Genomic DNA, 12,539 nt, shown 5'->3' with positions numbered 1-12,539 from the left:
TGACAATCTGTGTATATTTTTTCCAAGAAAATTCAAACCAGAAAGACAAAGGACATTAGTGAAAACCTAATACCATTTGACCTTGTCACATTAGCCCTGGGCATAAAAAAGATATAAATTTCAAAGACGACAAAAAGCAAAAGATTTGTACAATGAGTAGCCAATGGGTAATGTTTTCCACTTTCTGCTACTACTTAGAGTCTCACTGGAAGTAGAAAGACATGAAGCCGAGAGTCTTCCAGTTAGGACTCCGCTGAGTCAAACTTAAAACAGTCATATGTCCTAATGAAAATTTAAAACACAAGTCAAGATGAAACATGTATTTCAAACAATATGTACTAAGTATCATTCTTTATTGTATTTCATTTGTTGGGGGGAAAAAAGCATATGGACACATAATTTCTTTCTTGTGGTGAAAATATTTATCAGAAATTAAAAGAAAAAATATATACAATTTAAAAGAAATACCAAACACAAATCCAAATATCACATTTATAAAACTCATCTGAGGTTTGCAAAATGTATTGACTTATATTTTCCTTTTGGATAAACATCAGAATCCCATCAAATACGTAAGGTAGGTATTACTACCCCTTTTATATGTAAAAAAAAAACAAAAACCCAGGCTCCGGTAGTAAGAAGAGAGTTGCTCAAGGTCAACTGACAGGTAAGTTGTAGATTCAGAATTCAAACCCAGATTTGCTGATCCTGAGTTTTACCAAGCCTGATATAGTTCTGAAAAAGTCAATGCACATGTAAAAGTTTAATGTAAGATGGGTAATTCCTACAGTTACTGGTATTAGCTTATTGTGAAAAATCCTAAGGTTGAAGATCATTTTTACACTATGATTTCAAGAAATGATTTTACTACTCTCTACGTCCATTTCTATCTATCAATCGCATTTCCCTGATGTCCATGGGCCTTTTCCCTTTGTCCTTTCAGAAACGATAGAAAGTTAAATGTGCAAAGAACTGTGAGATCACAAAGAATATATTCAAATGTAAGTGACAGTATTATTAAAAAATTCAAAACAGCATATATTATATAATAAATTGACTTCTTTTTTATATAGTTAAATTCAAAAGATCGTTATTTCATTCTTGAGTTTTTTTATAATTTTTTAACAATTTATTTATTCAGTTGAGAGGGAGAGAGAGCGAGCACAAGAGAGCAGGCGTGGGAATGGGCAGAGGGAGAGAGGCTCAAGCAGACTCATGCTTGAGCATGGAGTTCCGTGCAGGCCTCGATATCAAGACCCTGAGATCATGACCTGCACTGAAACCAAGAGTTGGATGCTTAACCAATTGCACCATCCAGGCAATTAAGAGAGTTTTTATGCTAAGGACATATATTACTCAGTTCTATGCTCCCCAAAATAGTAAACACCACATCAATATCCAAATGTTATAAAGTTAAGCAAACAAACTTATAAATAAGGGTTATTTGGATTAAGTGCCCCAATTATTATTATTAATTCTAACAAATGTCTAATGATCTAGTTTATATAATTCATAGTCATATCAGATTGATATGGGAAATAAGTCATATGAGACTGATAGGGCAAAAGTCTATCAGCTAGTATTAATTTTAACTTTTAAAAGTAGATTTCTTTGATAGTTTAAATTGTCCAAAGAAATTAAAGGCATCATTTCTCAAAAAAATATGGTATTGATTTGAATATTTTCTAATTTCTTCTAATATTATTTTTCTCATAAACGTGGCTTGAGATCCACTTCTATAAAATGTATGAGGTATGTCAATTATTGAGTGATTTACTGCATATGTCCAAAGCATAGCTGAATATTTCTATTGAAATTGTGTTCCTTACCTGGAAAATATTGTGAAAAGATCCAATGAGTTTGTGGATGGCCCAAATTATTTAAACAGTGTTATCTGATAGAGCTGGCTCTATAATAAATGCCTTTTTAAAACCAAATAAACTGCTATGTATTAGATCCTATTAAAATATTTTAAGGGAATTTTTGAATACAGATTCAGTTTTTGCTTTGTCAAATAGTGGAATAGTTTAATAGGTGGAAGTTAAATCATTTGGGATCTACATGCTCAGAGGATGAGCACAATTGTGGAAAGAATGAGAAAATTTTATGGTTCTTTTAGGAAAAAAAATATGTATGTATTAAAATTGGGTTGTACTTGTTCACTTGTTCTGCAAGAGTTGTATAACTCAAAAAAGCAATTTCTTGTTAAAGGTGGTTTCTTTCCTCTACTCTATGTGCCTTTGATGAACAAATTAATCATATTAGAGTGAATAGGTCTCAATGAAATATTAAGCAGAGGGAGACATACACATACTGTGCTTCTGTTTTGGTTTTAGACAGTTATTCTCTGCAAAGATCCAGATGTTTGGTGGTTTCAAATGGATCTTCTGTGTCAGGTACCCATCTCGATTTAATGTGAAGGTATTTTTTTAAGTGTTACTTTATATCCTTAGGGAAATCAAATTTAAATCAATCTTAACAGTTACAAAAAGACATGCAAGTTGAGAGCAGATTAAAAATCGTTCTTCCAGGACTTAATAAGTACCACTTGAGAGAATGAGACATCCTTCTGAATTAAATTAACTACCTCCTGCATTTTCCAAGGACTATATTCTTTACAAATATAAACAAACTTGCTCTGGGAGATTTCTACAAGTATGTCTTTGAGAAGAAACAAAATGAGTAGGATAAGTGACAATTAAAATTCTACTTAAATTCAAGGGTATGTCAATACACTACTTTTTCAAATCCTATAAAGTTATATTTCTAATTTATGTACTAATTTATTGTGATGCACTTTCACTGAATTGCTGGTAAAAACTAACAACCTTTCTACTTGTTATGAAGATTCAAGCATTTACTTTAAGCAATCATTCAATGTATTTAGTGCCTATGCAGTTTGTTTTTACCTGTTTTGAGAGATAGTCAGGTTTTGTAGTAAAGGCAACCAATATGAAGAAAATGCTTCCACAGTTGAAATACTGTTATCATCCAGGTGCAATTCTCTTAGTAGAACATGATTCTCCAAGGATGGAAGCTATATTTAAATTTGGGTCATTAGGTTATATTAAGTAAAATATTTTTGTCATTCAATAAAATTTAAAAACATAAAATCTATTAGAAGTAACAAAAGGTATTCTTTAAACTACATATCATAAATCAAAGTATAGGGCGCCTGGGTGGCTCAGTTGGTTAAGCAACTGCCTTCGGCTCAGGTCATGATCCTGGAGTCCCAGGATCGAGTCCCGTATCGGGCTCCCTGCTCAGCAGGGAGTCTGCTTCTCCCTCTGACCCTCCCCCCTCTCATGCTCTCTCTCTCTCTCTCATTCTCTCTCTCAAATAAATAAAATCTTTAAAAAAAAAAAAACAAAGTATAATGTTAGGAGAATTTTAGTATGAATAAAATTTCTAAGAATTAACTTTACAATTAGAATTGTTTTTTTAATAAAATTTAATTCATGGTAAATTTTAATTAGAATTTCATTACAGATACATTTGGCTCCACTTATATACTGAAATATAACTGAAAAGTTATGATTTATTTTAGTATTCTGAAAAACATGTTAAATTAGATTTCTTTACAAAATATTCTATGTTGCACATTTTTTTAATAGAGAGAAGTATGTAACAGTTTTAAGTAAACTGGAAATCACATACAGATGATAAGCAAAAAAAAAAGGAAAATTAAAGTTGCTTTTAAAACATGCAATTGATTTTTTTATCAAAAGAAAAATGTTGTATTAATCAAGAAGCCAATAATTCAAAGATATTACCTCACTTAGATAATTTCCCTGTAACTTCAGTACTTGGAGCAATCCACAGTTTTCAATACCTTCAACTTTAGTAAGATGATTATGTGAGCAATCCAGGTATATAATGGTAGGAGTATCACAAAGACCTTTTGTACTAATTAATTGATTGTGGTCCACAATTAGTTGCTGAAGATTTCTCAAAGATTCTAAACCACCTAGAAGAAAAATTTTCCAAGATCACTTGTATCATATATTCTTCCAGAATCTAAGTGAGATTTCTAATAATTGCACCTTTATATTTCCCAATATTTCTAATTACAAGTGAAGATTTAGCCCGTATTCCTGTGAAAAATGTGTAAGTGTAAAATGTATTATTTTTTAAACTTGTACCTACAAGATATATTTTTGAATGACATTGATATGTGTATATATGTGTGTGTATACACACACAACTGAAAACTGAACAAAATACTAAAAAGTATACATTGGGCACTGAATGCTTTATTTTCAAATGACAACAGAACAAGGGAGAGATAGAAGGACTTGTTTTCTTAAAAAATAGTTCTCAACCCAGTTTCAGGGTCTTTGAAGTTTGATTACTTCCTTAAGATTTAATATATAACATTGGAATGCTACTTTCCTATCATTGAGATAGCTATCTTAGATTCCCAAGTCAAGTAGGTGCAACCATATTAACAACAATGAAATAGTAGCATATTCTTCAGGTATTTCAAGATTGTCACAAGTATCCTCCTTGTTGCCCAGATAAGGTTAAAACCAATATGATACTATATAAAAAATACCAGAGGAATCTTAGACTACAGCTCAGCACTTATAAGAACGAAACTGAGAAGGTTGTTCAAGTAAGCCATCAGGAATTAGCACTGGAAAGAAATGCTGAGGAAGTCTGTAAACATTTCATAGAAAATATTAAAAATCTAGAAAATGTTATTTAGATTGAATATTAGACTAGATACGATCTCTCTAAGTGCCACCCTGTTATATGAAATAGGCAATTCTAGAAACTGGAAATATGGTTTAAGGTCTAAAGTAGGTACTGGTTAGTAGAATGTCTTTAGTGAGTATTGTACGTATGGGAGTCATTGAGCCTAAACCTTGGAGAATCAAGCTTCATTGTGATTTTCTTGTCAAGCCCCAAAATATTTTATTCAATTAAATGTTGGAATAAACATGAGTTTTTCAACCAAAAAAAAGTTATTGATGATAAACTGGAAGATAATCTTGAAAGAAACATAATTATGTATAAAAATAATATCTGGAATTTATGTAATAAATTTATCCAGGAGAAATTTAAAGCATTAACTCAAGGTTTGCTCTTTTGATTATACATTGTAATTTCCAGAAGGAAAGGGCAGTCTGCTTATATCAAAATGGAGAAATAAAAGGAAGAATCAAGTAATATTACCAAGATTTCACAAGAAAACTTAATGCTGTATCATATTTTAAAAATTTAGATAATGTAACAGAATTGAGCGTATTGTACAAATATTTCATAGAGATACATTAGAAGAAAAATTATATTTCAAAATTGCAATGTTTCTAATAGTTTGAGTCAAAACAACTTAATTATGGATGATTATTTTGTATGTATGTAATTTATGGATGATTAGTTATGGATTATTATTTTGTATAAATGTAATGTATGGATGATTAGTTATGGTTATTATTTTGCATAAAAAGGAATACATTTTTATGTTACAGAGTTAATTTTCTTATAATGATAAATTATACATTATCTAAGAAAAGCAGGAAAATGCATAGAAAGACCCATAGAAGAGAGAGACTTAAATTTAAGTTTAGGCAGTAATTTTACATTTTTTAAGTTCTTATCTAGGATTAATGTACTGGTATTTTCCTGTAATATAAAACGGCAAGTAGAACTTAGAAAAAATTGTCATCTGATATTATTCAAGGAGTGAATTGTTCTGCCTTATAAGATAGTCGACTAAGTTTAAGTAACAGAGCCAACTATCTTATATATATTATATATTATCAACTCCAAGGTATTAGAAATAGTATATTACATATAAAAATAAATATATACGAGCTAAAATGTATTTTGAAGTCTGCTGAAGTAAAAAATACTTTGGAATTTAGTATGCTTTGTGATCATATCCAATGAACATCAATTAACCCACTGAAGCAGTTTAAAGGCATTCAAGGAGGAAGGAAATACTAATAAAAATTTGTAGTTGTGTAAAATAAAATGTCCTTTATCAAATATTTAAATATCTTAAGCAACCTACTTCCACAAGCTTAATATTTTTAAAAGCCATGCACTTTACTCTTAAGTTTTTCAGAGCTATCCAGAAATAGAATCTTCTATTAACTCATTTAAAGTTGGGAATGCATTCATGAAACTTCTCAAAGGTTACCCAAGAAGACAACCAAGAATGAAACATCAGGTCACACACTGAGGAAAGCTAAAGGATTTGGCATAAGAAGCTGAAAGGAAGTAGGAGATAAAGCAGCAGAACAATTGGGAGAGAACAAGAGGAAAAGGCAAACAGAATTCTGTGATGATGACAGTTGGTTAGTAAAAATAAAAATAAAATAATATACATTTTGCAATTATCAAAGGTACTTTTATTTACACTGAGTTATAGATGGCCAACAATGTGCCAAGGAATAAGAGGAGGCCACTGCCTTGGCAGTCATCAAGTCAGCTGAAGATTTTTGTTAGAGACAACAATAGAGTAATCAGGATGGAAGCAACAGTGCAGTAAAAGTGGGGACAAGGAGTGTAGACTATGTTTTAAATATTTGATTATGGAGAGAATGTCTTCTAAAGTCCTTAAAATGGCCCACAAAACCCAATCTTTGAACTCATCCTCTACTACTGTTCCCTTCTCTTGGTTCATTCTAGCATGTTAACCTCATTGCTGTTCCTCAAACATGCCACACATACTTCCACCCTAGGGTTTTCTGTATATGTAAAAACCAGTATCAGTGTGTGACATGTTAGGCTAGGAGTACTTAAATAAAGTCTATCAGCTAATTTCAAATATTAAGACACCATGATTTTCAGCCAATATACAGAGAAGGTATAATTAGTTTACTCAACAATCTGAGACTTCAATTTGGTGGAATTACCATGATTTCAAGCCTCAGATATTGAGGAATATTTGACAGAGCATTTCTACTTGTAGGAATCCATTACACAGTAATACACACACAACTATAAAGTAAAATGTAGAGAGACTCCTTTCTGTATTATTTAAAACAAAGAAATGGAGGGCGCCTGGGTGGCTCAGTAGGTTAAGCGACTGCCTTCAGCTCAGGTCGTGATCCTGGAGTCCCTGGATCAAGTCCCACATCGGGCTCCCTGCTCGGCAGGGAGTCTGCTTCTCCCTCTGACCCTCCCCCCCTCATGTGCTCTCTCTCTCTCTCAATCTCTCTCTCTCAAATAAAAATAAATAAAATCTTTAAAAAAATGAAACAAAGAAATGGAGGTAAGTTAAATGTCTATCATTAAGGGAATAAATAAATTATGGAGTATCTTATAAAATGAATACATATAATCTTCAGTATGAAGTAATCTGCCATAGAAGGAGGTCCACAATCTATCACTGTGTGTAAAACCTAATTTGTATACATAGGCTAGCTATTGAGTGAGTCTGAATCTAAATCTACACATCTATAATTGTATTGCCTAGAATAAGATCTTGATTGATCCATAGACAACTGTGAACAGTGGTTACTCTTACAAAATAAGAGAGAAGGGGTAAATAATGTTTTATTGCTTACATTATATAATTCTCTATTTAAAAAAATTTAAATGAGAACTTCTTGCATGATATATATTTAAAAACAATCTACTTGGGGAAAAAAAAATCAGAGCAAGTACTGAATAGAAGTGTTATTTAATCCTGACTACTACCACTACCAACAATGATTGCTGCCCTGAAGAAAAACTTGGGAAAACCTGATACTGCTATTCATCAAAAGGGTTTGTTATATAGCCAAAGTAGGGGAACTCTGTACAGAGATAATAGGGCATACCTCTTAGATTTTAAGATGAAAGTTTTAAAGGAAATTCAGTGAAATAGTAAATGGAGACTGGGTAAGATCTCTAAAACATCTGCCTATATATAACAGTGAGGGAAGATGTGCATTAAAATATATATACACATATACATACATAACCTAAAAATTAGCTTAATGACAAAAAAAGGAAATCATTTAAAGAATATGTGGAATTGAGGTATGCCAACAAACAAGTGCATGAGCTTGGAAGTAGATCATTCAGCCTCATTGAGCCTTGAGATGGTAGTAGTCCTGGTTGACAGCTTGACTGCAACCCCTTGACAGATCCTGAGACATAAGCACCCAGTTAAGCCACTCCCAGGTTCTTGATCCACAGAAAATATGAAAAAGTGTTTGTGGTTTTAAATTGCTGTTTTAGGGTACTTTGCTTCATAACAATATATAACTAATACAGTAAGGATTCTATTCAGAAGAAAATACGAGAAAGAAGAAAATATGTTGAAAATGCTTTGGGCTATAGAAGGATATTTAAAGAAATGTAATGTAACAAGAATTCAAAGATATTAAAACAACAAATGTAGGTAAACAAATGAACCAAAAGTAACACCATGACAGAACTAATAAATTACTTAGAAACAACATTGTACAGAATAGAGAGCTAAAGCTTGAAATGCCCACAAAAAAAGAGATCATCACACTGAGAATAATATATGAAGAAAGCCAAAAAAAACCGACATAGAACTATAATAGACATGAAAGACAAACTCAACCAAAATATGGATCATCTATGATTGAAAAACAGAACCAAAACAAAAAAGTTTTCAAATACATAAAAACCAAAATTTTCCAGAAACAAAGGAATAACTTAATAGTAGTTTGAAAGGGACATTATATTCCAAAACAAATTTATGTGGATTTATTGACTATAAGATGTTTCTTGGTTAAGTTACTGATCAAGGACAAGGAGTGTTATTCAGGTATCTTCACAGAACTCAGTCATGAGGACAGCCTCTAACTTGCAATAGCAACACACAATATCACTTATGCAGGGAAGCAATGTCACAAAGTACCAAGTGAAAGTGTTAACCTAAAAATAGAATGCACAGCTTTCTTCTCATTCAAGAATGAAAGCAACTGACAGATATTCTCAAACGTGAAAGAATTCAGGGATTATAGGATCTCTCTTTCTCTGAAAAATAAGATTTAAAAAGAGCTAATGAACTAGGTAATCCAGACAAGCAGAGGATGAAAGAACAGTTGTAAAAAGAACTGGTACTGACCCATTGTCATACAGATCTAATGCCACTAAAGGATATATACATACAGTCATAAATCCTGATGTGAATAATAAGAATTTTGAGGGGAAAAGAAGATAGGAAAAAGTGTAAATATTCTAATTTATTTTATTTTCTTAAAGAGGAGTTAATATTGTCTAAAATACATGAATCAAAAGCACATGTTTTAATAATTTACTAAATAACAAAGAGGATATTATAACTGGCAAAACTGGAAGGTGAAGATGGAAGTGTAAATGAGATAATTTTATCATCTTTAGCATGAGGAAGCCAGTCTAAAATTTTGAAGTCAAAACAGTTTCATATACACTCTTGCTCTATTGTTTAACAATGCTTTTGAGTTTTTAAGTATGTCCCATCTTAGTAAACTATAGAAAAATTGACTGAAAAGGAATGTTCCCAACCAGTAATTCACATAGGGATCATTTTTGTTGTTGTTCATCATAAGATTATTTTATATACATTAATATATTTCAACAATCGCTTACTTTATAAATCATGGTACTTTTTAAAAATTCAAATTGATGTTTGGCTTCAGTAGTGGTTAAAAGTATGTCTGCAACATTTCAAAAGCAGCACTAAAATATTAACTGTTTCTTTAATATTAATAAAAATTACATGCCTAGAGCTTACCTCTTTATATATACTGTAATAATGACAGGTATTATTAAACTTTTTCTACTGTTTAAACTTTACTTAATTAATTACCTAAATTTTTAAAAATTAAACATTATCCTAAGTACACTTATTTATATAGGAAAAGTAAGCATGATTGGCTGAAGAGTTACCAGATTCATTTCAAGTGATTTCTTATTTTGATTACTTTGTTCTTTCATATAATTGCCTCCTATATATAGAAGGACATTTTGTTTACCATTTTATATTTGTTATTCCTCAAAGATTTTTGGATTTCTATTAGGTGTGAGCTGTTTATTACAGTTTTATTTTAATATTGGTATAATGATAAAATTTTTTGTAATTTTTTGAAAGAAGCATAGAGTATCCTTATATAAACACATATAAATCATTTATATTCTCCACATTTCTACTAAAAATATCAAAATCTATTTTTTCAAAACTAGTTTTACTTGTAACATAAAATTCATCAGAGATTCATTCTACTAGTTTCAGCCCTGTGTTGTGTCCACATGCAAATAGAAAAGTAATATAGACAGAATCTCTGCTCAAATATCTCTTACTTGGTCAATTCAACTACAATTTCTTAAAAATTATAACGTGAAAATGTTAACAATTTATCACGAAGTGAATAGAGTAAATTACAAAACAATATTACAGTAGTGTTTTTTTAATGGCAGAAAACAATCTGAAAAGACAGCAATTATGCAAGAAATTAAGAAAATAATCCCATTTATAATTGCATCAAAAAATAAAATACCTAAGAATAAATTTAATCAAGGAGGTGAAAGATCTGTATATTGAAAACTACAAAACACTAATGAAAGGAATTGATGAAGACAAATAAATGGAAAGATATTCCATATTCATGGATTAAAAAATTATCATTAGAATGTTCATATCCAGAGCAAACCACAGATCCAATGTAATCCCTATCAAAATCCCAATGGCATTTTTCACATAAATAGGACAAATAATTGTAACATTTATATGGAACCACAAAAGGCCTTGAATAGTCAATGCAATTTCAAGAAAAAACAAAATTGGAGGTATTGCACTCCCTGATTTCAAACTATACACCAAAGCTATAGTAATCAAAACAATATGCTATTGGCATAAAAACAGACATAGATCAGGGAAACAGAATAAAGACCCCAGAAATAAACCAATTAGTTAACAGTCAATTGGTTTACAACAAAGGGGCCAAGAATATAAAATAGGGAAAGAACAGTCTCTTCAATAATTGGTATTGGGAAATTAGACAGCCACATGCAAAAAAATGAAGCTTGACCACTGTCTTACAACATACACAAAAATTAACTCAAAATGAAGACTTGAACATAAGACCTGAAACCATAAAGCTCATAAAAGAAAACATAGGTCATAAATTCCTTGACATGGGTCTTGGATTTTAATCTAACACCAAATGGAAAAGCAACAAAAGCAAAATAAACAAGTGGAACCATATCAAACTAAAAGCTTTGCACAGCAAAGGAAACTATGAACAAAATGAAAAGACAACCTACTGAATGGGATAAAATATTTGCAAATCACATGTCTGATAAGGGTCTAATATCCAAAATTTATAAAGAACTCCAACTCAATAGCAAAAATCCAATCTGATTAAAAAATGGGCAGAAGATCTGAATAGACATTTTTCCAATGAAGACATACAGATGGCCAACAGGCACATGAAAAGATGTCCAACATCATTAGTCATCAGAGAAATGCAAATCAAAATCACTATGAGATATCACTTCACATCTGTTAAAATAGATATTATCAAAAAGACAAGAAATAACAAGCGTTGGCAAGGATATGGAGAGAAGGGAACCCTCTCACACTGTTCGTGGGAATGTAGATTGGTACAGCCATTATGGAAAATAGATGGAGGTTCTTCAAAAATTAAAAATAGAACTACCTTATGACCTACCATTTCCACTTCAGGATATTTATTTAAAGAAAAAAAACCCCACTGACTTGAAAAGATATATGCACCCCCATGTTCATTCATTACAGCATTATTTGCAATAGCGAAGATATGGAGACAACCTAAATGCCCACTGATGGGTGAAATGGATAAAACAATTGTGGTAGTTAGATGTACAATGGAATATTATTCAGCCATATAAAGAATGAAACCTTGCCATTTGTGACAACATGGATGGATCCCAAGGGCATTATGCTAGGTGGAATAAGTCAGAAAAAGACAAATGTCATATGATTTCTCTCTCTCTGTGGAATCTAAAAAAACTAAGCAAACAAACCAAAACACAACTCATATATGCAGAGAGCAGAAGGGTGGTTATCAGAGAGAAAGGGGATGGGAGGGCAAATTGGGGAAGGGCGGGGTCAATTGTATAATGACAGATGATAACTAGATGTACTGTGGTGATCACTCATAGTGTTTTTTATACAAAAATCAAATTATGTTGTACCCCTGAAAGAAATATGTTATATATCAATTTTATCTCAAAAAAGAGAAATACTTCCAAACACACACACACACACACACACACACAGACAAAAACAAAGGGAAGGTTTTAAAAAGTGGGTGAATCCTAACAATATTGATATTATAAAATAATACTATCTTAAGCCATTCCAAATACACGCACACACACAATAAAATGCATGACAATAATAGCATATTAATCTGCGAGCAAGTAAATGAACTTTAAATTTTCTAAGACCCTAGAACCCCTTTGAAAAATACCAAATAAATTTAGATTTGGTAAATCAAGAAGGCATGTTGTATCTCCAGTAAACAAAAAGAATAGTAAAATAATATGTAACTGGTAATAGGAAAAATGAAATAATTTAAAACCTCAACTAAACCAAAACGGGG

At 31.3% G+C, this 12,539-nt stretch overlaps 1 protein-coding gene across 2 annotated transcripts in view; it reads right to left on the bottom strand.

Moving 5' to 3' along the window:
• Nucleotides 1–12,539, bottom strand: part of LRRIQ1 (leucine rich repeats and IQ motif containing 1) — a 211,864-nt gene that overhangs the window by 162,438 nt on the left and 36,887 nt on the right. The window contains exons 10-11 of one of the 2 annotated variants that reach the window (XM_088025656.1): nt 3,774–3,982; nt 2,910–3,037 (exon numbers count right to left, since the gene is read on the bottom strand). In XM_088025656.1, coding sequence (XP_087881782.1) covers nt 2,910–3,037; nt 3,774–3,982 — 337 coding nt within the window. The remainder of the gene's footprint in view (nt 1–2,909; nt 3,038–3,773; nt 3,983–12,539) is intronic. The other variant, XM_088025657.1, reaches the window with a different exon arrangement.

The sequence above is a fragment of the Eumetopias jubatus genome, unplaced genomic scaffold (assembly GCF_037043125.1).
Source record: "Eumetopias jubatus isolate StellerSeaLion01/CBP00866 unplaced genomic scaffold, mEumJub1_p1.0 scaffold_8, whole genome shotgun sequence".
NCBI classification, from domain to species: Eukaryota; Metazoa; Chordata; class Mammalia; order Carnivora; family Otariidae; genus Eumetopias; species Eumetopias jubatus.
Note: the sequence above shows the minus strand (reverse complement) of the source record. Positions and strands in the feature narration are given on the sequence as shown.